The sequence below is a fragment of the Saimiri boliviensis genome, chromosome 16 (genome assembly GCF_048565385.1).
Source record: "Saimiri boliviensis isolate mSaiBol1 chromosome 16, mSaiBol1.pri, whole genome shotgun sequence".
Taxonomy (NCBI): Eukaryota; Metazoa; Chordata; class Mammalia; order Primates; family Cebidae; genus Saimiri; species Saimiri boliviensis.
The window spans coordinates 80,581,055-80,608,948 of NC_133464.1; the positions used below are offsets into that span (position 1 = coordinate 80,581,055).

A 27,894-nucleotide genomic window follows, 5' to 3' on the forward strand; every position below is an offset into this window, starting at 1 on the left:
CAATATTTTTGGAAAAAATATTTTAACTGTATTGTCATGTGACTGAAGAGCACTTTTAAAATAATAGTTATTAGAATTCATGTATACATTTCATAGGATATAATGATCTATTTCCAATGGTTCCAGAGAGTGGTTAGTTTCATCGTTAAGAGGACCTAGAATAATCATTTTAATGCTAGGGCTATGTACAATAGTTTTTCAGCTAATTTAATTTTTAAATTAATTAATTTCATCCTAAGTTTCAATTGTGAGGTCCAATTGGGACCAATGAATACAACTACCTCCAAATAAGCTTATACCTATACCATAGGCATTAATAAATTTTTTTAATCTGAATGTTTTTAAAATCTAAAATTCCCTTCAATATTTTTAACTCCTCCAATTGCAAAGGCTAATTTTTTTTGAATGGCAAGTCTAATAGTCCAACGAAATAAGTTAACAAATGTTTATTTCTGATACAAGGAAGTATTGTTAGGCCAAAATAAATTGGTATGGGATTAAGAAGGCCAAAGTTTTCTGATTGGTATATGGATCCCATTATGGCAGGTAATTCAGAAAGAGACTTATAAAGGTGAATTACACTCACTCTGCTCAGAGGTCTAGACAATGTCTAAGAAATTTTAGATGTACAGCTAACTTGTAGATTATGCTTATGTAAATGTGAACACAACTCAATGAGAAAAAAATCATAGTAGTATAATCGTAGTAGTATATTACTTACAATAAAACTTTTAGGCTACCAGAGATATTCAATTCTGATACTGCTCTCTAGGGAAGAAAGGAATATGCTTAAAAATTTAACTGAACCTGAAAAAAAAAAAAACCAACGTAGAAGAAAAGGTAAGGGAACAAGTCAGGGGAGGGGAATTGGAAGGGAGGCAGGTTGTGGGAGAGAATGAAGAGAATGGTGGGGAAATGAGGTGCAGACAAAATCTTTGACAACACAAGGTTATAAAAGCTCTGAGTACACTGATACATTTTTTTTTTTTTTTTGAGATGGAGTTTCACTCTTGTTACCCAGGCTGGAGTGCAATGGCGCGATCTCGGCTCACCACAAACTCCGCCTCCTGGGTTCAGGCAATTCTCCTGCCTCAGCCTCAGGCACGTGCCACCATGCCCAGCTAATTTTTTGTAATTTTAGTAGAGACGGGGTTTCACCACGTTGACCAGGATGGTCTCGATCCCTTGACCTCGTGATCCACCGCGCCCGGCTACACTGATACTTTATATGCTAAAACAGATGCTCTGTTGCACTGTTATCCTTTTCTTCTCCCATTCTTCTTCCCAAAGAGGTCCTTGAATTAGATACATCAGCATTTAACACAAAGATTTATTTTACCAACTGGATTAAGCCCTGGAGGCAATACCAGTTCCCAGCTGATCTAGATATATCCTTCCGCTTTGTTTTACTGTGTATATATATTTCATTTTGTTTCTGTTTTAGGGGTTTTTTGGTTTGTTTTTTTGTTTTGTTTTGAGGCACAGTCTCGTTCTGTCGCCTAGGCTGGAGTGCAGTGGCATAATCTCGGCTCATTGCAACCTCCATCTCCCCAGCTCGAGCAATTCTCTATCTCAGCCTCCCAAGTAGCTCGGAATACAGGCGCCCACCACTATGCTGGGCTAATTTTTGTATTTTTAGTAGAGACAGAGTTTCACCATCTTGCCAGGCTGATATTGAACTCCCGATCTAGGGATCCACCTGCCTTGGCCTCCCAAAGTGCTGGGATTACAGGCATGAGCCACCATGCCCGGCCTTTTTTTTTTTTTTAAATATCCAAGACCAAGTGATGATTTTCCTGCATAGGTTCTAGAAACATAATTTGTGTGTGCAACTCAAACATTTTACAAATAAGGTAACAATCTGCTCAGCACTATGAATTCAATATGATTGTGCATACCACCTCACTTTCCAAATCAAGGTACACAGCAGTGGAGATGAGTGATGTTAATATTTTAAATGTAAATATTTTTATATTAAAATAAACGTTATGGAGTAGTAGATGCATGAATTCTTCAATATAAAAAGGAAGACTGCAAAGAATCATAGATTTCACAATAGGTCACACCAAACTATGCCTTCAGGAATCCTGGAGTACAAGTATATTTGCCCAAATTCTTCTGCCATTAAGGGTACACTTGGCAGACAGTGACTAAAATGTGTTTTTCTCTACTGCAATGACCCCTAATGTACTATTTTTTTTTCTACTACTGTTTATAATACTTATAATACTTTGCCCAATTTAAAATTACTACTATAGCATTTATAATAAAATATCTGAAAGGGAATACCATCTAAAGATGTACTTAGAATGATATAAATTATTTTTTAGAAATTTAATATAAAAGGAAGACTCTGAGGCATATGTACATAAATATTCTATTTCTGATGCCTTTATAAGTTTGAGAGTGTAACAGCACAGACTTTTAAAAATAGAGAAATACAAAAAGATAAGTTTTATTGCTAAATAACCATACCATTTTCCCCTTTAAATTTTTTTGTGAGTTGAATATATAAAAAGCCTTATATATGTAATTTCATTCATATTTAAATTTTGCTTTAAAATTCTCAACTGCACATTTGGCCTATGGTACCAAAAACTAGAACAGAAAGCTCGTTATGTGCTCAAATGTGAATCATTCAAGTATACAATTTCAGTTCTGACAAAAGTAAACGGTGCTTACAGATTTGGTATCTGGAACTCACTGAAAATAGTTACTCAACTTACCTGGTGCTAATCCAGCAGTGGCAGAGCTTCCCATGGATGGGTGAGAGAAAACTTGAGAGAAGGCAGACATATTTGACTGGGACACGTTACTCAGCCTGGAGGTTGATCCTCCTTTAGGAATAAACTCGCTTGCAGTAGGATTTGGTGTCTATTTAAAAATCAAATATAGTAAGTTAACACACTTTAAGCCCCAAGACATTGAATCTACTAGGCATTATTCCACAGTACTTTAGTTACTGAGTAAAATATATTATTGAAAGAATTAACAGCTGTTTTAGGCTCCATATTTTGGTATGTCATAATTAAATTTCTTAAAGGAAATTTGATAATCAAATGTGAAGATTTTAATAATTTCATTTGCAGAATTTTAAACTCAGTAATGTGTAAAATTTGTCTTTATTATTGAGCATGCATCATTACCAAACTACTATGTTTTACAGACTGGGAGACTGAGATTACCTCAAAACTGAGCAACAAGTTTCAAATTTAGTATCTTGAAACCACTTCTACCAAGATAAAGGTCAAAACTACCTTTCTTCCAAAATTAATTACTTTCTTTTTTGTAGGTACTTCAAACATTTCCCTAATAATATGGTATCATGTATTTAAGTAACAAAGTAAAGGTTAGAAAAACATTTAAAAACAAGGCAAACATGGAAGGAATCAAGATGTTAGAAAAACTAAAGAGATCCTAATGGCCATGCAGTACCACAGGAGACTTGCTAAACTGAAAAATATTTGACTATGAGATTACATGGAAAACACCTTTTTCACAGTGGTAATATGCTACAACTTTTTATATATTCAAGTGGCACGGTATTTTTAGCTTTAAGAAATACTAGAACATATGAGTCTAAGACATAAGATTCATAAAGTCTCTCTATTGTCCACATTAAATTTCCACAGGAGGCAGAAAGAACAACTTTCCTATTTAAATTTGAATGAGTTAAGAGTTCAAAATACTGCCAAGTTAAGAGTTCAAAATACTAGACCTGGAAGGTACAAGTCACCAGGCTAACCTAAATGTAAACTCCAAAATGAGTATTATCAGTTACATGCCAGCTAAAGTTAAGTAAAAGTGACAAAATATAGAACAAAGCTAAATCTGGACTTAATTAAAATATACTAGAACTACAGAATCAATCTTTTACTGCCACATCTAAGGCACGAATTTCAGAAAAAGTATTATCAGGCCTGAGGCAAAATATATTTTCAAAAGGGGGGGGAATCTGCTTTTATGACTTAAAATGTATTTTAAAAACATTTCCAATGTAACATTTCCCAAAATAGTGGTAGGTTCTCTAAACGAATGGCCAATTCCTTGATTCCTGGAGTAGAGCACAAGCCAGTGCAGTACGTCCTATTTTAAGGAAACAAATGGCTACCAACAGAATGAAAAGTATATTGGGGCAGGTACATCCCAGTTAAACCTAAATCTTAGAAGTTGAGGGTCAAGATAGAAGCCACTGATATCTTGATGAGAGAGTCCAAAATGGCCAGAGATGTGGAGTTCAGAATTACACAAGATTACTAGGAGACAGCAAAATTAACATAAGGAAAATAATATACAATTATGAATATTTTAGTATGTTCCTGAGAAATAGGTATTATCCAGTTTCTATTTCATATACATCCTACAATTACAGTAAATAACACTGATTTCAAAAATGAGTTTCTCTAATCATACTATTTTGAAAACCTATTTTTATTATTTTGAGACCTATAAAGGGGGAAAAGGAGGTGAAAGACCATCCTACCTTTCCTAACAAATTATAAATGACCTCCAAATATATTAGACTGGAAGTTATTAAAATTAATCTAACTATTAAGATTTACACACAAAACTGTAACTTTTACAGATTCAACAACTATAGATGCCAAAACCTACCCAACAATGAATTTGAATTAAGAAAAGGATGACTTAAAACCCTTTCTTAATTTAGTATTCCTTAATTTGGTGGTTTGAGAGTTTTTGTTCAACTGTGAGCACTTAAGATTAAAGATAAAATAATTTAAACAGCAGAAAAAATAATTATGTAAGATTTAGGTACAACTACACACAAAAAAATCTAGGAATAAGAGTAGAACCATTATTAATAGAGAATATAAATTAACTGTAGCCAGACCAGAAAATGATCAAATACATTTAACATAAAAATAAAAAATTAAGACCTTATCTAGAATACTTTTTCATGATAAAAATCTTTAAAATAAGCCGGGTGCGGTGGCTCAAGCCTGTAATCCTAGCACTTTGGGAGGCTGAGGCGGGTGGATCACGAGGTTGAGAGATCGAGACCATCCTGGTCAACATGGTGAAACCCCGTCTCTACTAAAGATACAAAAAATTAGCTGGGCATGGTGGCACGTGCCTGTAATCCCAGCTACTCAGGAGGCTGAGGCAGGAGAATTGCCTGAGCCCAGGAGGCGGAGGTTGCGGTGAGCCGAGATCGCGCCATTGCACTCCAGCCTGGGTAACAAGAGCGAAACTCCGTCTCAAAAAAAAAATAGCCGGGCGCGGTGGCTCAAGCCTGTAATCCCAGCACTTTGGGAGGCCGAGGCGGGTGGATCACGAGGTCGAGAGATCGAGACCATCCTGGTCAACGTGGTGAAACCCCGTCTCTACTAAAAAAAAATACAAAAAATTAGCTGGGCATGGTGGCGCATGCCTGTAGTCCCAGCTACTCAGGAGGCTGAGGCAGGAGAATTGCCTGAACCCAGGAGGCGGAGTTTGTGGTGAGCCGAGATCGCGCCATTGCACTCCAGCCTGGGTAACAAGAGCGACACTCTGTCTCAAAAAAAAAAAAAAAAAAAAAAAAATCTTTAAAATAGCCGGGCGCAGTGGCTCAAGCCTGTAATCCCAGCACTTTGGGAGGCCGAGGTGGGTGGATCACGAGGTCAAGAGATCGAGACCATCCTGGTCAACATGGTGAAATCCCGTCTCTACCAAAAATACAAAAAATTAGCTGGGCATGGTGGCGCGTGCCTGTAATCCCAGCTACTCAGGAGGCTGAGGCAGGAGAACTGCCTGAACCCAGGAGGTGGAGGCTGCAGTGAGCTGAGATCGCGCCACTGCACTCCAGCCTGGGTAACAAGAGCGAAACTCCGTCTCAAAAAAAAAAAAAAATCTTTAAAATAACATACAATAAAGATGCATTCTTAAAACTTCTTTGATATTACTAGTTTAAAATATAAACCTTTTTTAAACTATAAAATCTATTAAAAATAGCATAGGTATATAGCTTTAACATGTTAAGAATAGTTTTTTGAAAGATAAGGCAAAACTGGTAACTAAAACAAGTATCACATTAAAATGAAACATCTATACAGAAAAGAACCTATTTCTTACAGGTTTAGGAGGCAAAGGTTTTATCTAGGATTAGAAGACCAAAGGACTTGAATTATATAAATTATTTGACTAACTTCAACAACAATAAGGAGTTTGGGATAAATAAGAAAAATAGAAATAAAAAATTAAAGTTTTGTTACCCATGTCCTATGTTTGAATAATCCTTTCCTAAATACATAGATATTTCTCTTTAATATGAACTTTTTGGTTTCTGTAAAACATACAGATATACACTCATTTCTATTCATAATTTAAAGCCTAATCTACATTTATGTTTTAAATAGTTTCAAATGCATATTTTAAAAAGTTAATGTTCATTCAATAGTTTTAGATTCTCATACATTCAAATTTATCCCACAATTTTCTTTTCTTTTCTTTTCTTTTTTTTTTTTTTGAGACAGAGTCTCACTCTGTTGCCCAGGTTGGAGTGCAGTGGCACCATCTTGGTTCACTGCAACCTCCACCTCTCAAGTTCAAGTGATTCTCCTGCCTCAGTCATCCTAGTAGCAGGGATTACAGGTGTGCATCACCAAGCCTGGCTAATTTTTGTATTTTTGGTAGAGGCAGTGTTTCGTCATGTTGGCCAAACTGATCTCGAACTCCTGGCCTCAAGTAATCTGCCCACCCTTGCCTCCCAAAGTGCTGAAATTACAGCATTTATATGATCCACTGTGCCCAGCCTGCCCCACAATTTTCATGTCAAAAACAACCAAGTGCTTCTTATATACTGAGTTCTCCAAAATGACATCATTCCAACTTTCGAAAATGATCCCTACCACTACCCTCTAGACCCAAATATAATAAATCAAGAATCTTGACCATTAGCTTAAATGTTATTGTAATTATAATCATTATATCTTAAATGAGATAATGTGACAGTCTAGACCAGGCGTCCCCAAACTTTTTACACAGGGGGCCAGTTCACTGTCCCTCAGACCATTGGAGGGCTGCCACATACTGTGCTCCTCTCACTGACCACCAATGAAAGAGGTGCCCCTTCCTGAAGTGCGGCGGGGGCCGGATAAATGGCCTCAGGGGGCCGCATGCAGCCCACGGGCCATATTTGGGGATGCCTGGTCCAGATATCCCACCTAATACAACTGATAATTCCCTATCTATAAATGACCAATAAGGGCTCTTAACAAATAATTGTCTGATAAGGTTTTTAACTCAAGTTAAATACAATTGTATGCTTTTCTACTATCCTATTATTCAACAGAAACTATGATTTTTATAATAAAATTCAGTATTTTATACTCTGGTGGACACTATCAAAAATAATACTTAAAGACTACATTAAAATACCTACAAATTAAAGGGCTAACTTAATAAACAGTGCAATAAGATAAAAGTACAGCCATTACAATTTTTGTTTTAAGACAGAGTCTCGCTCTGTCCCCCAGGCTGGAGTACAGTGGTACAATCTCGGCTCACTGCAACCACCACCTCCCAATTTACAAAGACTTTAAGACAGGTAAAGCAAGCTGTGCTCTTTAAGGAGCTGTCCAATAGTTTTATGAGTCTACTGTGAGATTAAAGTAACCCTGACCAGTCTCAAACTCCTGACCTCAAGAGATCCGCCTGCCTTGGCCTCCCAAAGTGCTGGGATTACAGGCATGAGCCCGCATGCCCAGCCTAAATTTTTTTTTATATCAAGTAGAAAGACAAGAAGAAGTTTCGGTTGAATGAAAACAGAACATAAGATACATAACAATTCATTGCATATACGGCCCAAAAAGGCCTATAAAACCAACCTCCACCTCCCAGACTTTTTCTTAACAGCTTTATTTAAGATATAATTGACATATGATACACTGCACATACTTAAAACTTTGGTAACTCATAACACAGGTATACAACCTTGAAACCAGTACTCAAATCAATGTAATGACTATATCCATCAAATTAGAGTCTGCACAGGCCTTTTCTAAACCCCTCCCTCCTTTACAACCCTCTCTGCTCTCTCCCCCCAAGTCTCCAGGAAACCACTAATGAGAGTTTTCTGTCACGATGAGTTAGTCTGCATTTTTAAAAATGTCACACAAATGAGACGTATATATGTATGTACCTATTTTTTTTACTGGCTTTTTTTCTCATTAAACTTTGTTTTAATGGGTCTCAAAATTCTGTGACAGAATTTTGGTCAAGTTGTTTCCATTAAAACATACTAATTTCAAAAACTAGTAACTTGGCTGGGTGTGGTGGCTCATGCCTGTAATACCAGCACTCTGGGAGGCCAAGGTGGGAGAATCACAAGGTCAAGAAATTGAGACCATACTGGCCAATATGGTGAAACTCCATCTCTAATAAAAATACAAAAATTAGCTGGGTGTGGTGGCACGCACCTGTAATCCCAGCTACTCGGAGGCTGAGACAGGAGAATCGCTTGAACCCAGAATGTAGAAGTTGCAGTGAGCAGAGATCATACCATGGCACTCCACCCTGGCAACAGAGCAAGACTCCATCTCAAACAAACAAAAAACTAGTAACTTAAAACTGCCACATGCAAAAAAGGAAAAGAAAAAAAAAAGTAGTCCACAAAACATTCTGCTTTCCTTCTGAAGGTTTTACAATGCATTGTTATCTTTAGCCAGTCTTTTATTATTAAACTTAAATGGCCAATTGAAACTAACAGTCCTGAGACCACTCTTCCACCACTGATTAAGACTACAGTGGCACATATTAGGGATAATATTTAGCCTTCTGAGCTTTCTGGACAAACTTGGTGACCTTGCCAGCTCCAGCAGCCTTCTGGTCCACTGCTTTGATAACGCCCACAGCAACTGTCTGTCTCATATCACAAACAGCAAAACAACTCAGAGGAGGATAGTCTCAAAAGCTCTCAACACACATGGGCTTGCCAGGAACAGTATCAACAGCAACATCATCAGACTTGAAAAACTTAAGGCCATCCTCCAGTTTCTTACCAGAATGGCGATCAATCTTTACCTCCACCTCAACAAACTTGCATGCAACATGAGCTGTGTGGCAATTCAGTGCAGGGGTATAGCAAGCACTGATTTGGCCTGGATAGATCAGAATAATCACCTGAGCAGTGAAGCCAGCTGCCTTGGTCATTTTTGCTGTCAGCAGCAACACTGCCACAACAAACATCTTGGACAGACACATTCTTGACATTGAAGCCCATAATGTCTCCAAGAAGAGCTTCACTCAAAGCTCCATGGTGCATTTCAACAGACTTTACTTCAGCTTTAACACTGACTAGAGCAAAGGCGAACACCATAACAGGTTTGAGAACATCAATCTCCACTTGGCCCACAGGTACAGCACCAGTACCACCAATTTTGTAGACATCCTGGAGAGGCAGGTGCAAGGGCTTGTCGGTTGGACAAGCCAGTGGTAGGATGCAGTCCAGAGACTCAAGCAGTGTGGTTCCACTGGCGCTGCCATCTTTACGGGTGACTTTCCATCCCTTGAACCAAGGCATGAGCATTTCGCTCCAGAATGTTGCCACCATTCCAATCAGCAACTGGCACAAATGCTACTAAGTCAAGATTGTAGCCAATTTTCTTAATCTAAGTGCTGACTTACTTAATGATTTCCTCACACCTCTTCTGGCTGTAAGGTGGCTCAGTGGAATCCATTTTGTTAACACCAACAATCAGTTGTTTCACACCCAGTGTGTAAGCCAGAAGGGCATGGTTACCGGTCTGCCCATTCTTGGAGATACCAGCCTCAAATTCACCCATCCCAGCAGCAACAATCAGTACAGCACAGTCAGCCTGAGATGTCCCAGTAATCACGTTTTTGATGAAGTCTCTGTGTCCAGGGGCATCAACGATAGTCACTTAGTACTCAATGGTCTCAAATTTCCACAGGTAGGTATCAACAGTGAGATCAGGTTCACGCTCAGCCTTCAGTTTATCCAAGACCCAGAAATACTTGAAGAAGCTCTCTCTGACCCATCTCAGCAGCCTCCTTCTCCAATTTTTCAGTTCTTTTGTTGATTCTACCACATTTGTAGATCAGATGGCCAGCTGTGGTGGACCTGCCTTGAATCTATGTGTCCAGTGAAGATAATGCTGATGAAAGTCTCTTCCCAGTTTGGCTTTTAGGGGTAGTTTTCATAACACCTGTGTTCTGGTGACAAACCTGTTGCAAAAAAGCTGACTGGCTTCTTTCACTCACCATCAAGACTCATCCGAATCAGAGCATCTATCAATACTTCCTTCATTTGTATTGTTTATTAATACAAATGAACATTATCAATATATTATAATTTGTGTATCCTTCTATGCATTAGATACTTAGATTGTTTCCAAAGTTTTACTATTACAAATAAAGCTATTGTAAGACTTATACACTTTTATGCATTAGATACTTAGATTGTTTCCAAAGTTTGACTATTACAAATAAAGCTATTGTAAGACTTACACACTTTTATGCATTAGATACTTAGTTTCCAAAGTTTGGCTATTACAAATAAAGCTATTGTAAGACTTATACACTAGTGTTTGTACACAAATACACACTTAATTTGTATACAAATACACATTTCGTTATTCTTGGTTAAAAACAGCAGTGAATGATCTGGACATAATAATACATATGTATATATAACCTTTTTAAGTTAGTAAACTGCTTTTCAATGTAGTTTTTTTAATTATTATTATTTTTTACTTTTGAAGACAGATTTGCTTTGTCACTCAGGCTGGAGTGCACTGGAAAGCTCATTGCTCACCACAGCATTCTGGGCTGAAGCAATCCTCTAGTCTAGTTGTATTATTTTAATATGTCCACCAGCACTGTATGAGAGATCAAGTTGCTCTATATCCTCAGGAATACATGCATTGGTTGGTCTTTTTCATTTTAGACATTCTTTTTTCTTTTTTTTTTGAGACGGAGTTTCGCTCTTGTTACCCAGGCTGGAGTGCAATGGCGCGATCTCGGCTCACTGCAACCTCCGCCTCCTGGGTTCAGGCAATTCTCCTGCCTCAGCCTCCCGAGTAGCTGGGATTACAGGCACGCCTCACCATGCCCAGCTAATTTTTTGTATTTTTAATAGAGACGGGGTTTCACCGTGTTGACCAGGATGGTCTTGATCTCTTGACCTTGTGATCCGCCTGCCTCGGCCTCCCAAAGTGCTGGGATTACAGGCTTGAGCCACCGCGCCCGGCCCATTTTAGACATTCTAATAGGTGTGTAGTGGTATCTCATTGTGGTTTTAATTAGCATTTCCCAAATGACTTAATTACCATTTTATATCTTCTTTGAAGTGTCCACATTTTTTTGACTACTTTTATTGCTTTCTTAAATTTTCTATTACCAAGTTGTAAGAGTTCACCAAATAGTCTGGATTGAAGTCCACTGTCAGATATGAGATTCACAAATATTTTCTCCAGGCCTATAATACGTCTTTTCATTCTCTTTCAAAAAGCATGAGCTAGTAAATTTTGAAGTCCAACTTTTTTTTTTTTTGCATTTTTTTCAAAAACAATTATTTTGACATAATTTAAGATTCACAAGAAATGGTACCTTCACCTTCTTTCATGATAGGTAATATCTTACATAACCATGGTATGTTTTCAAAACCACAAACACTGGTGCAATAATTTTAACTAAACTGCCCACCTAATTTGAATTTTACCAGGTTCTGAGTGCAAAAAATTCTCTCAATCTCACCGCATTTTTGAAGGATATTGTTCCCAAGTATGGAATTCCAGGGTGACACGTTTTTTCCTTCCTATATTTTAAAGATACTCTTATACTATCTATGGTTTGTATTATTTCTAATGAGAAATCTGTTATCAGTACTGTCGTTTCTTAGTATCTGCAAGGGACTTGTTCCAGGACCCTCCGCTAGCCCCTCCACAGATACCAAAATCCACAGGTAATCGAGTCCTTCATATTAAATGCCTAATGGTTGTATGTAGTCTATGCACATAGGTGTATATTTCTGCATACCTTAAATCATCTCTAAATTACTTACACCTAATGAAATATAAATACTACATGGTATTTTTTATTTGTATTATTTGTATTGTTGTGTGGGTTTTGTTTTGGTTTTTTTTTTTTTTTTTTTCAAAGTGTTTATGAGTTTTTGTTTTTTTCTTCTGAGTCCATGATGGGTTGAATCCGACAATGTAAAACCCATGGATATGGAATGCCAATGGTATCACTGTTCATCAAAAATGGTTTTGTTTTGTTTTTTGGTTCGGCTGATTCTTTGATGTGCCTTGGTGTAATTTTCTTCATGTTTCTTTTGCCTGTGACTAACTGGACACCTTGAGTCTATATGTTTACAGTTTCATCAAGTTTGGAAAACGTTGTCCATTATTTCTTAAAATACTTCTTCTGTACATTCCACCAGTCCCATCAGGAACTCCAATTATAAGGATATTAGGTCACTTGACGTTATCCCACAGCTCACATTTTCTCCGAGTGTGGTTTTTCGGAGCAGTTTCTATTGCTATACCTTGAAGTTCACTAAACTGTTCTGTAATATTTACTGCCATTCATCCCATCTAACATATTTTTCATTTCAGACACTATAGCTTTAAACTTTCAAGGTCTGATTTGGATTATTTTCTTGTATATGTATATAGGTTTCATTCCTGTACTAACATGTTTAATCTTTCCTCTAAGCTTCCTCAACATATGAAATAGTTATAATTATTTTTCATGTTGTTATATACTATTTCTGAATCATTTCTGGGTCAGTTCTCAACAATTATATTTTCTTCTCTTATGAGTGTTACTTTTCTCCTTCTTTGCCTATCTGCTAACTTTTGATTATATAGTAAATAATGTGACTTTTATCTGCTGGGTGCTGGATATTATTGTATTCCTATAAATCTTCTTGACCTTTGCTCTCTGTTGTAGTGAAACTGCTTAAAAATTAGTTTGATTCTTCCAGGTCTTACTTTTAAGCTGTTAGGAGGAACCAGAGAAGAATTTATTCTAAGGCTAATTTGGCCCCACTACTGAGGCAAATGCCTTCCAATTAGCCTTACTTGGTGCTTCAAGAATTACGAAGTTTTCCATTTTAGCTAGGAAGAGCAGAAACTACTGGCCATGTATGAGATCTAAGAATTGCTGACTGGGAACTTCTTTTTCCAGCTCTGGTAGCCTGTTCACTTACATCCTTAATTCACATCAGCTAAAGATTCAAGAGGGATCCCTTGGCAAATTGCCAGAGTTCTCTCCGTATCGGAGCTCTCTTCTCTTCAGTATGTTTTCTTGTACACTACTGCCACCATGGCCACTGTGGACTTCCAGTTTGGTCTCCTCAATTCAGACGGATCAGCAGGCTCCACCTGATGTCCCCCTTTCTGTACAAGGTTGGGAAATTCACCCAAGGTAGTAAGCTGAGTTAATCACAAAGTTCACCTCATTTGTTTTCCATCTCTCAGGGATCACTGTCTTTCAGTGTCTGGTAACTACTGTCTTGAAAACTGTTGTTACATATGTTTTGTTTAGTTTTCTAGCTGTTTCTGAAGAGAGGGTAATTCTAACCTTTGTTCTTTCACCTTGGCCAGAAGACAAATCTAGTGGTAATGTTTTAAAAACATTAAAGATTTCTTTGACTTTGAGTTATCAATATAAAAATTTAGCCAACCCTTTTTGGTTAAACACCCACTAGTAGAGAAGTGATCTACAGGTACCATATCAAGTAACTCGTGAGCAATTCAATCTACTTTTATAAAGTTGGTTTTTCAAGTTTTGTTGTGCTTTCCTTACCATCTCTTTCCTAAATAGGTACTATGTCACATGCACAGTTCAACTAACTGTCCTTTTGATAATGCCCACATCTTTGAAGCACCAAGTCAGAGTCTACTTTACACAAATATTTGTCTAATTCAATTACTTCTACCCATGTCACTGGGAGTGACGTGGCAATAGCAATGGGCAGTAAATTATTTGGAAAAGCAGAAGAGAGGATACTGAGGGAGAAAGACAGAGTTGAGGAAATTTTTTTGCCTTGTTAAAGTGATCTAAAAAGACATAAAAAGATGAGACCCAGCCAGGCACGGCTGCTCACACCTGTAATCCCACAATTTTGGGAGGCCAAGGTGGGAGGATTGTTTGAGGTCAAGAGTTTGAGACCAGCCTGGCCAACAAGAAGAGACAGGTGTGGTGGTATGCACCTGTGGTCCCAGCTATTCAGGAGAATTGCTTGAGCCCAGGATGTGAAGGCTGCAGTAAGCCTTGTCTACGTAACCACCCTCCAGCCTGAACGACAGAGTAAGACCCTGTCTCAAATAAAATTGAGTTCCATGGACATAAAGAGCAGCCCAATTCAGACCTAATTTTACTATTCTTCAGTGTTAATAAATAACACAGGATAAAGAAGAAGAGAAGAAGATGGAGAGGAAGAAGTCAGATGGTTAACAAGAATCCCCAAGTTCATGTAAGGTTTTTTCTGTTGTTATTTAATGAATTGTTATTTCCACTTATTTCAAGCACATACAAATATGACCAATTTAAGATTTATTATCAAAATATACTCAACTTCTGGGTTAATCAGAAACTGACCTCTTCAAAACCTGCCAAGTTTAATCTTAAAAAAAAAAAAAAAAGTTAGAAGTGACAACTAAACACAATGACCCCTGAAGAAACAGTCTAATAACATAGTTTATAAACTTTCTGAAGCAAACTAGGCCCTCTGATTTAAGCAGCTCAATAAAGGAAATATAATTCTCTAAATCAGATAAAATTGATGGAGAAGGCAGAAGAAAGCTAATTACTAATATTTCCAAAAGATTCATATTAGCATTCTAAATAAAAATTCTCCTATTTGTAACTTGACAATTTTAAGAGGAAAGTAGCATGTGTATGTTGGAACCCGGCAAATGAAGATCAATTAGTAATAAGCTTTACATTACGATAGAGGAAAATAAAAATTTTCATGATCTCAGTATTAAGCAATTCTCCGTACATAACAACCTGAAACTATAGACAGGTGGCAGTGGCCAAAGCCACGCTGCCTAAAGGAGGGAAAAAGGGAGGCCACAAAGGCCGGCGGAGGCAGTATACAAGCCCTGAGGGGATTTACGTGCAGCTCCAGGCTGAGAAGCAGAAAGAAGGCCGGGGAACAAGAGGAGCAAAAAGGTGGAGATGGGGCTGCGGGTGACCCCAAAAAGGAGAAGAAATCTCTAGACTGAGATGAGAGCGAGGATGAAGATGACTACCAGCAAAAGTGCAAAGGTGTTGAAGAGCTCATCAACAGCGAGAACCCCAACCAGGTAGCACAGACAATCAAAAAGGTCAAACAACTGGATCTGGGCGGGCAAAAGGAGCTTTCAAGGAGAGGAGACAAGATTGAGAAGCAGGAGGCAAAAAAGCGTTACATGAAAATGCACTTGGCCAGGAAGACAGAGCAAGCCAAGGCGGACCATCATGCAGAAACAGCGGGAGGAGGCTGCAAGAAAGGAAGAGGAGGAAAGGAAAGCAAAAGATGATGCCACATTGTCAGGAAAACAAATGCAGTCACTCTCCCTGAATAAGTAAACACGATCCATGGGAGGAAATGCCAGGCACCTGGGCCACACTGCCAGGACCTCTGCTGCGTCTCGCCCACCCTGTACTCTGGTGCCGCTGCAACAGCCCCTCATGGCCAGAAGCCCCCCACAGCCTGGGGCCTCCTCTTCATCTTGGCAGAGAAATTGTTGGGGAGATGTGGGAGGGGGAGGGGCAAGCTGCTATCTTTGAGACAGAAGGATGCAGGACAGCATTTCATATATAACCATTTGAATGTTTTTTGCTGTTTTTAGAATTCAGAGCCCTTGCCGCGGGGTGCCCGGGAGATGGGGTATGAAGAGCTTTCCTTTGTCTGGTAGATAGCACGTAAGGGGGTGGTTGTGCCAGGAGGCAGCTGCTGATGGGTTTGCTAAAACCAGCGCCAGATTATGTTGCCTGGGTGCTCATTCAGAAGGGGGCTGTCATCTGGAAGCCTGTGCCCCTGGGTCCTCAAGGGTCATGGCTTGTCCATCCTGTCTGACCAATGCCTCGCCTCTGTGTCCTTCCCTACCTGGTTCCTACCCACCTGGCCAGGGTCAGTGCCCATTTTTAATCCTACCCATCGATCATTTCAAGAAACCTCTGTTAACTGTGCAGCACCCAGGCAAAACATGCTCCACAAATTCAACTTGTGTATTTGGCAGATTAAACTTGACATTATCGTTAAAAAAAAAGAAAGAAAAAAAGAAACTACAGACACATAAATTTCCCAAGATAGTTATAAGTTCATCCTTTACAAAGTTTGCCAGAAATGGATAATACTATAAACATTTCTAACAATCTCCTGCTGTTCCTTTTATGTGAACAGTTCGATAATATTATCAAAATGAGAAATAAGGTTGCGCAGTGGCTCACACTTGTCATCCTATCACTTTGGGAGGCCAAGGGGGGAAGATCACTTGAGTTCGGGAGTTTAATATCAGCCTGGGCAACACAGTGAGACTCCCATCTCAACTAAAAATTAAAAACAATTAGCTTTGCATGATAGCACACACCTGTAGTCCCAGCTACTCCACAGGTTGAAACAGAAGAATGACTTAACCCCAGGAGATTAAGGCTGCAGTGAGCTGTGATCATGCCACTGCACTCCAGCACCGTAAAATGAGAAAGGGGAAAGGGGAAAGGAGGAAGGGGAAGGGGAAGGGGAAAGGGAAGGGGAAGGGCAAGAAAAAGGAGGAGGGGGGAGGGGAGGGAAGGACAATAAGCAAAGTACAAGCATGCCCTATGATCTAGCAAACCCACATCTAGGAATTAAACTAAGCAGAAAAATGATACAAGTAGATAAGATTAAGGTTAGCACAGAATTTTCTAAATTATAATTAAAAAAAAAATAAGTATCTACCAGTAGGATTTTGTCATGTAGACTGCGGAACATATCATAATGTATAACTATTAAAAATTGTGAGTTGATATATTTTTATTAAACATGGAAAGAGACACCTATAGTACTGACTCAGTAAAAATAAAAGATAAGCTAGAGAACAGCAATGAAAACTAAATTGCTATTTACGTAAAATAGTTTCCTTATGCCTGAGAGGGAATAAGGGAATGTGTGTGCATGCAAGTGTGTAAAAACTTGCTAAAGATGGTCACTAAAATGTATCAGACATGTTCTCTGTGGGCAGTGACCTAAGGATATTTTTGCTTCTTTGCACTCTTTTTGTGTCTGAGTCTTACTCTGTCACCCAGGCTGGAGTGCAACGGCTTGGTCTCAGCTCACTGCAACCTCTACCTCCCAGGTTCAAGCAAGCCTCCCACCTCAGCCTCCTGAGTAGCTGGGACAACAGGCACATGCCACCACACCTGACTAATGATTGTATTTTTAGTAGAGACGGGGTTTCACTATGTTGGCCAGGCAGGTCTCAAACTCCTGACCTTGTGATCCACCCACCTCAGCCTCCCAAAATGCTGGGATTACAGGCTTGAGCCACGGCGCCCAGTCTTCTTTGTATTCTCTTCTATAGTATCTGATTTTTTTCAGTAGTGGATCCTACCAACCACAGATAGAAAATATTGGGGGTTAAAAAAAAAAATTAAAAAAAATGCAAACAAAAACAAAAATAGTATAGCAACGATCTAGATGACATTTACACTGTAAGAGTTATACTGGAGGACACACATAGATTATATGCAAATATTATGCCTTAAGCATTCCACTATTTTGGTATCTGCAGGAGATGGGGCGGTTGCTGCTAGAACAATTCCACAGAATAAAGAAGGACCACTGTATAATTTTACCAAAAAATTTTAAGAAAGTTCAAGATTTCTAAATCATAAAATCATTTACACATTCCCTTTTTCATTGGCATATCATCACTGAATGAAATGGGATTATCATAAAAATTCACATGGATTATACAACATTTAAATTCAGACCAAAAGAATCAATGCACATAAAAAGGAAAATCTGTATCTGAGGAACAGAAGACATTTAAAAATAAAACCAGATGTCTGCATCTGCTATAAACTAGGTATCCCTAATCAGAAAATCTAAAATCTGAAATGCTCCAAAACCTGAAACTTTTTGAGCTCAAACATGAAGCTCCAAGTAAATGTTCACTGCGGTATTTGGGGCTAGATTTTCAGGTTTAAGATGCTCAACCAATAAATATATCCAAAGATACCAAAATAAAAAAAAAAACAAAAACAAACAAACAAAAAAACACTTATAGTCCCAAGTATGTTGGATAAGGGATACTGAACTTGTACTTAAAAGAATCTGAAGTTATTGACATGTCAAAGTGCTCCAATAACAGTAATCATTAATAATCGCAGGGCATACCACCTACTTTATTCTATCGCTGTCCCTAAGAGGAGCAAAAACAGGTCAGTGAATAAACAGTACAGAAAAGTGAGACTATCACAACATTTCAAAGAGGCAAAAATTACTTTACACAGCTAAAATTATTTCCATATGTATGCATATCTTCTATCGATAGCTATGTAACAGTAAACCTACTTGTCACATTCCACAGTACGTAATTTATAATACTTAGATGTATTTTTCCTAACAAAGAATCCTGCCATATTTAATCATAACATTTAACATATATAAGATTTTCAAATGTTTTCCACAATGATATTTTATTTCACAGAATTGTACCAAGGGAAAATTCAAAAAAATACATAAAGCATTACATTTCAGGATACACATTAGGCCAAATACTCATCCAGTTAATAAATAATCCAGGTCCATTCATTCAATTATTTCAGTATCTAATATATAAAAGACACTGTGCAAGGCACTGTGAGGAAGAAAGAAAGAAAACATGGACACTGTGTTCTACAAGTTCACAGGCTGACATTTCACAGGAATACAATATATCCTGAACCCAATTCCACACTCTCTAGAACTCAGAACATCCATGTATCAAAAGACATATATTAAGTATCTACAACGTGCCATATCAGTATATGATATTAGCTTATATGGTGAGTTCTATAAATGAATAATTACAATCTGATAAATGCTAGGAAAAAGTGAGCAAACACCTAATGCTGTCTAATTAGGACATAAGACCATGTTTGAATTGATTCTTAAAAGACAAGTTTGGTAAGTCAAGACGGAAGGAACAGTAAACCAAGCAAGGTGAATATTCAAAGAGAATATTCAAAGGAAAAGCAAGATGGTACTTGCATGGTACTGCAAATAGTTCTGTAGGTATGCAGCAATAAACAGGAACAAGAGCAAGAGGCAGCTTGGATGCCTTCATATGGGATTTTGACTCCCCCCCTCCCCCACCCAATGACAAAGATGAGAGGCAAGATTAGAGAATCAGGTAGTTGTTTGAAAAAGAAGACTAGAAGCAGGAAACCAGCTAAGAGACCACAATATAACAATCCAAGCTAGAATAAAGGTGGACCTACACTGTAACTCAGTTAACAGAGTAAAAACAATTTCAAACCAGCAACAGATCTTAGTAGCTGAAGGCTATGACAGGTAAGGAAGTGAGGGGTCAAGAAAACACCACAAATTAGACACCGAATGTTATCAATAACCAGGATATACAGTGGCATATAGTTGTGAATGACTGAGTGTGTACAGGTATGGGTAAATGAAAAACAAGTTTAAAGGAAAACATACGGGCTCACATTTTTATTTTTTATAGGAACCTGCCCTACCTCTGTGAGACAGGGAGGATACCTAACCTGGTGTTGGTATTCATTTTAGACAGGTTGAATTTTAAGTCCTATGTCATGGAGATGAAAATGTTCAGAAGAAACCAGAAATATAACAGAATGAATGCAGAGGACTAGGAGGGGGAAAGAAAGTATCCAAGAGTCAAATGTGACTAGGGAGGAGCCGAAGTATTGAAGACATGTGAGATTATCAAAGAGCACTATGAAGAATAAAAGAACAAAGAGTCAATGACACAGCTTGGGAGAGTTCTTGAGGGCAGGATAAAGGCCAAGAAGTTTAACAAAACAAAACAAAAGAAAAAAGAAAAAGAAAAAAAAAACTACCAATAATAATCTAAGCGCTAAAAGAATAAAAGTTTCAAAAAAAAAAAAAAGAACTGTCAACTGTCAACTGCAGCAGAGGGCAAGTAAGATGAACGCCATTAATTCTGTCAGTTAAAGGCTGGGTGCAGTGGCTCACCCCTGTAATCCCAGCACTTTGGGAGGCCGAGACAGGCGGATCATCTGAGGTCAGGAGCTCAAGACCACTCTGGCCAACATGGAGAAACTCCACCTCTACTAAAAATACAAAATTAGCCAGGTGTGGTGGTGTGCACCTGTAGTCCCAGCTACTCGGGAGACTAAGACAGGAGAATGGCTTGAACACTGGAGGTGGACGCTGCAGTGAGCCAAGATTGTACCACTGTACTCCAGCCTGAATGAGAGAGAGTAAAACTGCATCTCAGAAAAAAAAAAAAAAAGTCAGTTAGGCGATCTTATCAAAAGCATTTTCAATAGAGTAGTGAAAAGGAAAGGGAAAATACTTGGAATTAAGGGATGAGCAAAAGGTGAAAAAGTAGCCACCGTAAGTAGAAACCTTTTGTACTGCAGAGTTTTCCAAATGTACTGACCAAAGAACCTTTTCCTCATGTAATATTCTTTGTTCTGGGGTTCACCAAATATCAGAAGAGATTTACACATGGAACATTTGTAAGTTAAGAGATGTAACCAACATAGAGGGATAGACTAATACTGAAAAGAGATACATGAAGGAATAAGTTGCTGGAAAAAATAAAGATGGCTTTCAGCATACCAGAAACACATATCTGAGACAGGAGAAAAAATAAGAAAGACTATGAATGAAAATGTTACAGAGGCAGAGAGCTGATACATGAGGTAATTTTTTTTTTTTTAAATAAACAGGGTTTTTTTGTTGTTTTCTTTCTCCTTTTTTTGGTGTGAGATGGAGTTTCACTCTTGTTGTTCAGGCTGAAGTGCAATGGCGCGATTTTGGCTCACTGCAACCTCTGTCTCCTGGGTTTAAGCTATTCTCCTGCCACAGCCTCCCGAATAGCTGGGATTACAGGCATGCATCACCACACCCAGCTAATTTTTGCATTTTTAGTAGAGACAGCGTTTCTCCATGTTGGTCAGGCTGGTCTCGAACTCTCAACCTCAGATGATCCGCCCATCTCAGCCTCCCAAAGTGCTGGGATTACAGGTGTGAGCCACCACACTTCGCCTGTTTTCATTTTTCAAGAGATAGGGTCTTACTCTGTCACCCGGGCTCTAAGGCAATGTTGCAATCATAGCTCTCTGCAGCCTCATTCTTGAGATTCTCTTGCCTCTGCCTCCTGAATAGCTGAGACTACAGGCACATGTCACCACACTTAGCTAATTATTTTTTCTTTTGCACAGACAGGGATCTCACTATGCAGCCCAGGCTGGTCTCAAACTCCCGGGCTCAAGTGGATCCACCCCCATCAGCCTCCCAAAGTGCTGCGATTACAAGAATGAGTTATTACACCTAGCACACACTTCATTCTTTTTGAAATCTTTAAACTTTGTCACAATAGACAGAACCACAATGAATTCTTAACAACCTTTTTTCTCCCTTCTCTGAAAAATACAAGGTCATTACTGTAAAGCGATAAAGTAGGACTGAGTAGGTCTGAGAACATTAAATCTTTAGAGTAGAAGCGAGAGAGAAGAGGAGGTCTAGGGTAATGATGGAACATAAAGTAGTACTTTTATAGAAAGGCCAAGGCAGCTGCATCACAGTTCTATAACTCTTCAAAGTCCCCAGGTACCCTAAGTAGACAGCTTGAAGCTTCACCTTTACAAAATCCAATCCATTCACCAAAAGCCTACATTATCCCATTTCCTGGGTCCAGAGATTACAAACCAGCTGAAGTACTACCAAAACCCAGTGAGTAAAGACAGAAGTAAATCTACTGAGTTTCCAAAAGCCCCTTAGATCTTAAAAGAAGCAGTAACAAGCAACTAGAATTCACATGAGAATGTATAGGCCAAAAGATTTTAAGTGAGCATTCTTATAATTAAATACCTCTTACAAGAAATGCCATTTAATCAGACAAGGGGAAAAAGTAGCATCAAGACCGGGCGCGGTGGCTCAAGCCTGGCTTGGGAGGCCGAGGCAAGTGGATCACAAGGTCAAGAGATCGAGACCATCCTGGTCAACATGGTGAAACCCCGTCTCTACTAAAAATACAAAAAACTAGCTGGGCGTGGTGGCGCATGCCTGTAATCCCAGCTACTTAGGAGGCTGAGGCAGGAGAATTGCCTGAGCCCAGGAGGCGGAGGTTGCGGTGAGCCGAGATCGCGCCATTGCACTCCAGCCTGGGTAACAAGAGCGAAACTCAAAAAAAAAAAAAGTAGCATCAAAAGAGATGCTGACAAGGAGATAATGCAATCAAACAGATCCCCTAACACATCCACAGTCCAAGAGTTCTTATTCAATTGTATCACTTCATGGAGTAAGCTAAAACAACAGTAATATTATAATTTATAATTCACAACCATACAATTTTCATAAGTCTGAGACAAAATTAGCATGATTTTATTTAATGTGTCACTACTTCTAAATAAATCTTAACCTGCAACAGTATGAGAAATTTACAAAATCATACATTTCCCAGACCCTTTCATTCAAGGTGAAATGTAAAATCACGGGAAAAAACACATTAAGTTGTCTTTCTAAAAAATAAAAAAAGCATTTATTTTTCAAAATATTCAAGTGAGTTAGCATTTAAATGTGAGCCCTTAAAAGAGACCAAGCATCACTGCCACATTCTACACATAACTATGATTTAAGGACATATTAATATAATTAACTGCAGGCTGTACTCTAAATATAAACAAATATCAACTTTAGGAGATAAGGTGATAAGGTAAAACAGGACAAAGGACGTTTATTTAATATCTATTATGTGCTTGGAAATTTGAATCCTCACATCAATTCTGTAGGTAGGACAGGTGACAAAATATTTCAACCCCAAGCAATGGCATTTAAAGTGCACAGTCATAGAGCAAATGAAAAATCCTGCATTCACATATAGATTGGTCAGCCAAAGTGACAAGTAAGCATCCTAGGCAAAGAGGAGGAAGACTACAAAGGAATAAGTTGCTGGAAAAAATAAAGACAGCTTTCAGCATATAACGAACACCTATGTGTCTGAGGCAGGAGTAAAGATCAAAGTGAATTTGCACTTAGGTGAAACAAAGTGTTTTTGATATGCTGTCTCAGGTGATCTTCTATCCACCACCTTCTTGGTGTTTGGGCTGAGATCACAAAAAAACTATAAAACAGAGAGGCTAGCTGGGTAATGCGGCTCACGCCTGTAACACCAGCACCAGCACTTTGGGAGACCAAGGTGGACAGATCATGAGGTCAAGAGATCGAGACCATTCTGGCCAACATGGTAAAATCCCACCTCTACTAAAAATACAAAAATTAGCTGGGCATGGTGACACGCACCTGCAGTCCCAGCTACTTGGGAGTCTGAAGCAGGAGAACCACTTGAACCCGGGAGGCAGAGGTTGCAGTGAGCCAAGATTGCACCACTGCACTCCAGCCTGGCAACAGAGAGAGACTCTGTCTGGGGAAAGAAAAAAAAAAAAGAAAGAGAGAAGCTTTCTCGCTAAACAACATTGAGGTAATTAAGTCTATTACCAGGCTTAAAAGACTGAAAACTAGCAAGAATACTCTGACAATGTTAAACTTTAATTTTTTTTTTTTTTAAACATGGAAGATCTCTAACATTCCAAAAGAAATCATTATCCTGTGTACTAAATCAGTTGTGTGACACTAAAACTAAGCAGTGGTAACACATGGTGGCTGTAAGCCCCAAAAAGTCTGTGATTAATTTTTTTAAATATGGAAAAGCCAGATCCAGTGTGGTGGCTAACATCTGTAATCACAGCACTTTGGGAGGCTGAGGCGAGTGGATCACTTGAGTCCACGAGTTCAAGACCAGCCTGGACAATATGGCGAAACCCCATCTCTACAAAAAATACTAAGAAAACCTAGCTGGGCACCAGTGGCAAATACTTGTAGTCCCAGCTACTTGGGAGTCCCAGCTAAAGTGAGAGAACTGTTTGAGCCAGGGAGGTAGAGGCTGCAGTGGGCCATGACGATGCCACTGCACTCCCACCTGGGCGACAAAGCGAGGCCCTGTCTCAATCAATCAACCAAAAAAAAATAGAAAAGTCTTAAAATTAATTACCTCAAAATTACGCATATTACCCAATAAAAGAAAATTAAGGTCGGGCACAACAGCTTACACCTGTAATCCTAGTACTTTGGGAGGCCGAGGCAAGCAAATTGCTTGAGCTCAGGAGTTCAAGACCAGCGTGGGCAACATGGTGAAACCCTGCCTCTACAAAACAAAACAAAACAACAACAACAACAACAAAATTAGCCCCGCATGGTGGCACACCCCTGTGGTCCCAGCTACTTGGGAGGCTGAAGAGGGAGAATCGCTTGAGCCTGGGAGGCAGAGGTTGCAGTGGGCCAAGACTGTGCCACTGCACTCCAGCCTGGACAACAGAGTGAGACCCCATCTGGGGGAAAGGAAAGAAAAGAAAAACAAAGATGGGAAAGGGAAAAAGGGGAAAAGGTAAAGGGAAAGGGAAGGGGAAAGGGAAGGGGAAAGGGAAAGGGAAAGAAAAGAGTGGCATTTAGAAACAAGTAAAATACTGAGTTGGTACAAAAGTAATTGTAGTTTTCGCATTAAAAGTAATGGTAAGGCTGGGCACGGTGGCTCAAGCCTGTAATCCCAGCACTTTGGGAGGCCGAGGCGGGTGGATCACGAGGTCAAGAGATCGAGACCATCCTGGTCAAGATGGTGAAACCCCGTCTCTACTAAAAATGCAAAAAATTAGCTGGGCCTGGTGACACATGCCTGTAATCCCAGCTACTCAGGAGGCTGAGGCAGGAGAATTGCCTGAACCCAGGAGGCGGAGGTTGCGGTGAGCCGAGATCGCGCCATTGCACTCCAGCTGGGGTAACAAGAGTGAAACTCCGTCTCAAAAAAAAAAAAATAAGTAATGGTAAAACTGCAATTACTTTTTCACCAACCTAATACCTTTAGGATACAGAAATAAACACGTTTAACCTTAAATATTTACAATCCAGTAGAAAAAGACAAACAGGCAAACAAATTTAATACAAAACAATGAGGTAAGTGTTAAACACCAAGTATACTGGGAATAGTAAAGTAAGTACTGTATACACAAATTATGTGTGTATATACATATATATATATTCCATCCTGCCTGCTATGTAGACAATTAATCCAGAGAAAGTAGCATTTGAGCCATCTCTCTTTTGCTTTTTTTTTTTTTTTTTTTGAGATGGCGTCTCACTCTGTTACCAGGATGGAGTGCAGTGGCGCAATCTTGACTCACTGCTACCTCCACCTCCCAGGTTCAAGTGATTCTCCTGCCTAAGCTTCCCCAGTAGCTAGGATTACAGGTGCGCACATCATGCCCAGCTAATTTTTTCTATTTTTAGTAGAGATGGCATTTCACCATGTTGGCCAAGATGGTCTCAATCTCCTGACCTCGTGGATCCGCCCGCCTTGGCCTCCCAAAGTGCTGGGATTACAGGCGTGAGCCACTATGCCCAGCCTGAGCCATCTCTTAAAGGAAAAAGAAGGAAGATTTGTTTTTCAGGCTCAGTGAACAATGGTTCAGAGAAATGACAATGTATTTTATATTTTATGTAATATAAAAGATCTCATATGATTAGAATATAGTGTATGTGGATAGATACAAAAAGACAGACCCAGATAGGTAGAATAGATTAAATCCTTAAAAAAAATTGAAAAAAAATTATTCAGAAGCTGTTTATGTGTAAGGAATAAATAATGTCAGTATTTATAAAAACAAAGAAGGGTAAGATACTGCAGACTTTTAAAATGTAAGAATTAGAGGCAGATAATATAGAAGGAAAATCTCAAGATTTAGAACAGATCTTGGCTAGAATTGCAGCTCTACCATGAACTAGCAATAAGCTTTTCTAAAGCCCAGTTCCATTGTTAAATGGAGATAATATGTAATTATTTTTATAAAGGCTTACTCTAACAAATGTATACTGTCCAATATATTCTATTTCAATTAATAATTTGTCAAAGCACAGGACTTTCCTTCTTTAAGTGTTAGATTAAAAAAGTAATCCCAGGGAGAAAAAAAAAATTAGTAGAATGAAAAAGATGACAGGGAAGGAATATTTAGTCTCAGAGACTGGGAAGATAATGCCATAAACTGAAGGGGTATAGGAGAATATAAGAGAAGCAGTAAATCTGGAAAACCAAAACCGAAACCGTGTTTTTAGACTTTCCAGACTTGTAGTGGGAGTGGCATATTTACCCACATCCTAAAATATCAGAGGCACAAAAAAATCTGGACCTTGAACTCAGAAGACAATTCTAAAAGAAGTAACATTTCAGAATCAATGGCATACAACAGACAGCAAAGAACAAGTGAACCAAGAACAGGAGCTCACAAGGAGCCAGGGATGAAACAAAAGAGTTAAAAGCACAAAGAAAGGCAGTTGTGGTAGTTTGTGCCTATAATCCCAGCATTTTGGGAGGTTGAGGTGGAAGGATCACCTGAGGGCAGGAGTTAGAAATCAGCCTAAGCAAGGTAGTGAGACCCCTGTCTCTACAAAAAACAAAACTAAAAAGTGAAGAGAAAGAAATTTCATGGCCAGTACAGTGGCTCATACCCATAATCCCAACACTTTGGGGGGCCAAGACAGAAGGATAGCTTGAGCCCAGGAGTTCAAGACCAGACTGAGGAACACAGAAAGACACCGTCTTTACAAAAAGTTAAAAAAAAAAGAAAAGAAAACTTGCTGGGTGTGGTGATATGTGCCTGCAGTCCCAGCTACTCAGGAGGTTGAGACACGTGTATCAATTAAGCACAGGAGTTTGAGGCTGCAGTGAGCCATGATTGCATCACTGCAGTCCAGACTGGGTGACACAGAGAGATCTGTCTCAAAGAGAGAGGGAGGGAGGGATAGAGGGATGGAGGGAGAGAGGGAGGGGGGTGGGGGGAGAGGGGGTAGGTGGGGGGGAAGAGAGAGAGAGAGAGAGAGAGAGATTAACAATAAAAAAAGTAGCCAGCAATATTAAGAGCTCAATAAAACTGCTCTATTTGGCAATTAATAGAAATCTCTGGAAAACTGTGAGAGCACTTTCAATAAAATTTTGATAACACCAATTTGCAGACACTGAAGGAATAAATAGGTGGTAAGGAAATTTAGAGAAAAGAGTAAAAACTATTCCAAAGGTTCCCAACTGGGGACTTTACAAACGTATTAATGGGGATCAGGTGGGTCTTACCAAATTTCAAACAGCCATATGAAGAATAAATTTACCCTTTACAAAGCTACAAAAGATTAAGAAAAATATTAAGCTTCTCTGTTTCTCTAATTAGCAGCTCCATACATATGTTTTTCAAATGAAATCACTGTTTAATATATGCCATGCTTGGCAGACAGTCTCCTTCATATCATAAAATCTTTGGTAGAAAATAAGTTAAAAGATTACTAAGCAATAAAGGGTGAGGAATCATGGGCCTCTTGAAAGAAATCCAGCACTGAAGGGAATAAATGCAATACGAATGACTGCATTCCAGAAGAGCTCAGAAACTCAGAGGAAGGTTTGGTTAAGTTTCTTGTTAGTTGGTTTGTTGGTTTTCGTTTGTTTTCAGAAGTAGAAAAAGACCAAGATATTATGTCAAGATTAAGAAATGAATGTAAAGAAATGTTTAAAGTTCCAGAAAGAAAAGTAGTTAAAAGGCACTGAGGAAAAAGATGAAGCACAAGGAAGAATGACAGAGCTTACAAATGCTGCAGGGTCATGCGTAAGTTACAGTCCGTGTATAGACAACTATGGATACACTCTCATCCTCAAA

The 27,894-nt window shown here is 38.9% G+C and overlaps 1 protein-coding gene and 1 pseudogene across 3 annotated transcripts in view; one reads left to right on the forward strand and one right to left on the reverse strand.

The window, feature by feature from the left end:
• The window catches only part of PAN3 (poly(A) specific ribonuclease subunit PAN3), a 172,034-nt gene that overhangs the window by 81,977 nt on the left and 62,163 nt on the right, over window positions 1-27,894 (reverse strand). For all 3 annotated transcript variants that reach the window (XM_039473125.2, XM_039473124.2, XM_039473123.2), the window contains one exon: window positions 2,727-2,874. In XM_039473125.2, coding sequence (XP_039329059.1) covers window positions 2,727-2,874 — 148 coding nt within the window. The remainder of the gene's footprint in view (window positions 1-2,726; window positions 2,875-27,894) is intronic.
• On the forward strand, window positions 9,732-15,685 carry LOC104651056 (28 kDa heat- and acid-stable phosphoprotein pseudogene; annotated as a pseudogene).